This window comes from Leptidea sinapis, chromosome 45 (genome assembly GCF_905404315.1).
Source record: "Leptidea sinapis chromosome 45, ilLepSina1.1, whole genome shotgun sequence".
In the NCBI taxonomy this organism is placed as follows: domain Eukaryota; kingdom Metazoa; phylum Arthropoda; class Insecta; order Lepidoptera; family Pieridae; genus Leptidea; species Leptidea sinapis.
Window position 1 is genome coordinate 2,114,185 of NC_066309.1, and position 6,000 is coordinate 2,120,184.

Here is a 6,000-nt window from a genome sequence, read left to right on the forward strand (position 1 = left end):
GTGGGTACCTTCAACAAAAGCGCGTACACCTTCCTTAAAGACCGGCAATGCTCCTGTGATTCCTCTGATGTTGCAAGAGAATGTGGGCGGCGGTGATCACTTAACACCAGGTGACCCGTACGCTCGTTTGTCCTCCTTTTCCATAAAAAAAAGTTTCACCAACGTTTGCTAATGAACTTTGTCGCCACGAAATCACTGCGTAGTATGTGTGGGGTAAGACTGACTGATAGAATTCCGAATGCGGTAATACGAGCGCGCTGTGGTTTGAAAGAGGATGTTGTGACAAGGACTGAAAAAGGAATGCTGAAATGGTTTGGCCACGTGGAGCGAATGAGTGAAGAAAGAATGACGCATCAAATATATATAAGGCAAGTGTGTGTGGGCAAGTCGGTCGCGGGAGACCTCGTAGAACATTCGTCGACCAAATTGGGGACGTTATGAGAAAAGGAGAGGTCCGAAGCTCCCGCAACCGGCGAGCATGTATGAAAAGAGTAATGAATGTAGAGGAAGTGCGTGAGGTTTGTAAGGATAGAAGCAAATGGCATTCTATTGTCTCTGCCTACCCCGACGGGAACGAAATCATAACGCTTGAAATAATTTCGAAATATCAGCAAACTCTAATATTCAGTCAAGAGATGTTTACGGCATAATAATAAAATAATAAAACGGTTATTTTCAGATAACTGCGATCTATTGTTAGTAAGTAGTTACTTATAACCTAATTGTGGTGGTAAATATAACTACGAAGGGACATATTTATTTCTATCATATGGCCAACATACGGACAGTCCCCGCTTTCGGGTATCGCCTTCAGGTAACTGCTGCTTCGTATTCGGCGGAGTAGAGAATCCGCTTTTTTGTGAAGAACGGCGCTAAAGCTATCGACCTCTGCGTTTGCAAACATAGCTGTCGCGCTACAAAAACGTGGCAGCTCCAACAGTGCTCTGAAGGCGTTGTTATACTGGACTCTCAGAGCGCTGTACGATTTATTAGTGTAGCCCACAGGATACTCGAAGAGAGCGATGTGCAGTACGCTTTAAAAAGAATTATTTTTCGAGCAACGCGTGAATCTGCGTGCTATAATATTAGCTAGAACCGACAGCGCCCTGCGTTCCATATCTACATCATGTTTTAAGTCATCGGTTACAAAGTGCCCAAGATATTTAAATAGCTCTACTCTCCTTAGAGGTTCATCGTTACGTTTTATTGGTGGTACGACTCTTGAACTATAACATAGATGACTTTCTTAATGATACCACAGATTGGGAATGGAGCGACCGCCCTCAGGCTATTAAATGATAGTTTTAATTGTACAATGTTACTTTGTTACTTTGTAAATGTTACTTTAATTGTAAAACATATTTTTGATGAAAAAAAAAGCCCGCTGAGTTTGTTGCGCCCATTCTTCTCAGGCCTGAGGCATTCATTTTGGAATGGGTGGTAGTTTTTTGACTTTCAATAATTGATTTCACATCCTATTTTGAATAATTTTAATTTGAACACTTGTTTCCAGCCTAGAACAAAGGCATTTATTTAAAAAATAATAATTCCTTTAGAATTCTTTAAGTATTGAATACTTTATATATAAGTGTAGTTAATATAAAATACAATACAATCAACAGAATAATTCGTGACAATTCGACCGGTAAACCAGATACCTCGATGCTACCGGATCACCTTAAAGTATTAGCGGAACATTTTGATGGGCAGGACCCAGAAATGGAGAATAAGTTGATGGAATTTCAAGAGACAAAGGTAAGTTTGATTATTGTTGTTATGACACAATTTATTCTTGCACCAGTTTTCGGTAATGAACAAAAAATTCTATCAAGAATCTTCCTCGGAAGTCTGCCTCTCTCAGGTTGGTTGTTACTCGGTGACAGTCCAGGGGCGAATATATAGGCTTTTTCTTCTGCAGCCCAGAGGTCTGTGGATATAAAGGGAACATATTCTGCAAGTACACGATGAGGTCTCACATATTAAATTTTTATTGTAAAGAAAAGAGGAATAATTTTTACTATTTGTGCACCATTAGCGATTTGAACTTGGATATTATTTACAATTTATTTAATCAAAATCTTATTATCAAATTAACGAAAACCATTATTTGCTTATTAATTTTACAAATATCTGAGGATAAGAAAGACTACTTACATGGAATTATTAATGTTAACAAAATATTGGTTACATGAATGTTCCCAATGTAACCACCAAAATACACGCTTTTTTTGCAAAGGAGTTAAAGTGAGTGGAAATAATATTTGAAAGTCCTCCTTTATTCATATTACACATATTATATTAATAAGACAGGTTACCCAAGTTGTGTTAGCCTAAAAACTCGCGTAGGTGTCATGGTTATGTATTGCTTGTCAGCCAACAATTGTGTAGCACCCACTTGAGTGTAGTAGATATTATTTATTTTTTTAATTTGTGAGTTTATTTCGTAACAACACCAGTTTTATTATGGAGCTTATGTGCCTTCCCATTTTACAACCAGATGAATTTTATGTTGGCTTTTTTTTAAATAATTTATAAGTCGAGAGTTAGCCCCTTGCTGCTGGACAACCGATGAAAACAGGCCAGGTTTATTACATTAGTGTGCGTGACAAGCTACGTCTTACACTCGCAATTTGTATGTCACTTTGTGTTAGTGTGATCGCATCATTTTTTTTTCGTCGTTTTCACAGCTGTCACAGTCTATCAAGGCATACGCCTTGAAATGATCTAAGGATTTTTCATTAGAACCCTTTAAATTTGGTTGGTTATATAGTCGCTTAATAATCGTTGTTTAAATTTAAAATAAGGTCCATATCTGGACACATTTCCACATCCGTTCATAAACGATGGAAAACAGAGAAAACTAATTAATTTCTGTTGTAAATTGTAATGAATTTTTTTCGAACTGTTGTAGGAAAAATAATTTTTGCTAATTCAACTTCTGTGCTGTTTCAGTCTTCTCTGAACGAGCTGATAGAGAGTCTGCAAGAGCTGACGGCCCAGATCGACCTGCCACAAGACTCTTCTGAAGATAACACCATCCTCATCAGTGACGACACGATGGTAGAGCATCACACTCTCATGAATTAGATATATAACTCTAAGGCTGAGATTTATAGAGCGTACTTAGACCTTGCTCAGACTACGTAACACTTACGCGAACTTGAATTTTGCATTGGGCTGTCTTAACTTAAGCTCGGTATATTTTCAGCTGTCAAATGAATATAAAAACGAAATCAAAGATTATGCTAAGCTCACACTCAGCAAGGTCTAAGAACGCTCTAAAGATCTCAGCCTTAATTTCAATTAAATAGATCGCGAAGCAGAAATTTTTCGGTTATTGACCCTTAAGGTTAAGACGGGTCAGAGGACATCTTGATGATTCATGTACATAACATATCGTCTTTGTGGAGAGACATCCGGGAGGACTGACATAGTAAGGTTTTCCATAACATTACTTTGGAGAAGGGGACATTGTGTAACTAATCTCCTGATAGAGGTGGTGTATGGGCGTGACGCAATCCGTCACAGAGGTCTTCTTCCAATCTGTCAGCATCTAACATAGAAAAGTTTCCAAACTGCCTATCAACTTCTTTATCAACGACTACCTCTTCACAGAGACCATCTTACAATTATTCTATCAAATTGAAAACTTTGGTTCGTGTTCATCTGATGTCTGTTAAATAATAGCATTCAGAGAAAAGGCTGATGACTGTATGATACTGATGAAGGGACGAAATTTTTGAGGGTATGCAAATATTAACTTTTTGTAGCATCAGGACCCTCAAATACACAGACTATTAAAAAATATATGACAGACATATTTAGAAATTTTTTATAGATTTACATTTCAATGTTTTTAACAGTATATGTATTTTGAGATAGGGAGCCAAAAACCTTTCCATATCCAAAGTTATTTCTGCGTCCCGATTATTCTTGGGACTACCCATGAACTACTAAGTACTAACTTACTTAGTACTTCTTACATAGTGGCCAGTACTTAATTATTTATATGGTTTATTTATAATTTACTTCTAGATTTTCTATAGACTGTTAGGGCAACTAAGTGAAAACATAAATTTCGGGGCTCCTTATTTCCAAAATTTTGAGCCATAAATGTATTTATTTTAAATCATGTTTTTGTCAGAATGTAGAGGAAATGATTACATTTGAATGTGATTTTATTGAGAATAGTATCCATAGAATCAATTTATGCCACAGTGAAACAAAATCCTAGGATGATAGGTGTAATGCGATATCATTGGGAATATTGGTATTTATACCAAGTAATAGTTATTATGGTCTCATCTGACACTTCCCCTCAAGAGACTGCACTCTGAGAACAATTGCCACCACACTATTATTGGTGACAATATAAATGTTGAATATTGGTAAATTTGACTAAGAACCCTACCTCACTTAGGCGCCATGGCGCCGTCTCCGGTTGCGTATCCAAATAATTCATATTAAAATTAAGGGCAGTTAACTCATTTGGCGACTATTTGACCATGTCGCCAATTTATTTATTTATTTATATATTTAGAAACAAACAGTCACATACATATTCAGGTTTACAAAGAAATGTTAGTACTGAATTAGACCTACAGTTTCCTTAAAATTAATATTTTATGACAATTAAGACTAAAGTACAGCAGAGAAATATAAGTAATACAAAATAAAAATAAAAAGAGGCACTAGTAAAAAAAAATGTTAGTAACAAACTAAGATTTACTAAATTACTTACTTACTTATTTACTAAATTATAAAAAAAAAAAAAAAATTGTGGTTAAACAGTTATAATCGTTCAAATCTCACTTTTTCTTAGCACAGTTAGTATATTCTTTTTAAAACTGGACAAGGTTTCTTTAAAAATATCTAAGTCAGCAAGTTTTCCATTAAGAAGTCGACAGGTCCGCCTTATATAACTATTTCCAGCATAGCATGTCCTACTTTTTTTAGCTACGAACAAGGGTTTACTTCGACAAGTACGTATATTTCTTTTGGGGACTTGAAAACTAAGGGCCTGTAGTAATAAAGGAGCATCAATGTGGTTATTTACGATTTTATAAAGTAGCATTGCATCAAAAGAGTTTCGGCGATCACTTAATTTGACAACATTGTGAATATAACATGATTCAGCTTCAATTCAATAAATTCAAATAGAATAAATTCAATTTAGAAGCTAGCCACATCTGTCAGCGCGCTGTGTGTAGTTAGGAATCTTGCCGAGCTGGCGACGTCGCCAGTAATAAGTACACGAGGAAGCTGCGTCACTCACTTAGTGTGCAACCGGCCGCCAAGATGGACGTCAATTCCCAATAAGAGATCTCAGAAAACTACATAGGGTAGACATGGCTACTACTGGCTACTCGATTTGGCAACCAAGGGTAGTCATTACTACATAGCCGGCGAAGTCGCCATGGCGTCTCGGTGAGGGAGGGCTCTAATTGTGTATTACTGACTGACTGCATACACTTGTTTGAATTATGAACTCATATACTTATTACGGATTATTATCTACTGTTGATGACGTGTTTTAAATAAGTTTTCCTGGTTTCATGTAGCTCCTATAGATATTCATGTAAAAGATTAAGTTTAGTTTATTATTTTAAGAATATATTTTAATGAATGAGAAATGTGATAGTAAATTTTAATGTATTAGTATGCATAAATAATAAATATTGTGATTATTACCGGATTTTATTTATTTTAAGTTTTTTCTTACATACATTCATACAGCCCAGCCTGTCCCAGATCGAATATTGACTTCCATTTCCCACACTTCTGAAACACTTGCCCAGTCTCTTGCATCAATTCATTCACACTAGATTACAATAGTATAAAAATATATGCAACAAACATATATTTTAAATATACAGAAGTAACATAAACAAAACAACTTATACTTTAGAGTGTTTGTCACAAGTTGGCCACATTTCAGCATAATTCCGATTACTCTCGGAACCAGCGATGATCTTTCGTGGGACCAACAAATGTCGCCAC

General features: G+C 36.0%; 1 protein-coding gene across 2 annotated transcripts in view; it reads left to right on the forward strand.

The window, feature by feature from the left end:
- Positions 1 to 5,690, forward strand: part of LOC126977444 (uncharacterized) — a 38,315-nt gene extending 32,625 nt beyond the window's left edge. For both annotated transcript variants that reach the window (XM_050826235.1, XM_050826236.1), the window contains 2 exons: positions 1,623 to 1,755; positions 2,953 to 5,690. In XM_050826235.1, the coding sequence (XP_050682192.1) occupies positions 1,623 to 1,755; positions 2,953 to 3,087 (268 nt within the window). In that variant the 3' untranslated portion in view covers positions 3,088 to 5,690. The remainder of the gene's footprint in view (positions 1 to 1,622; positions 1,756 to 2,952) is intronic.
- Positions 5,691 to 6,000: the final 310 nt, after the last annotated feature.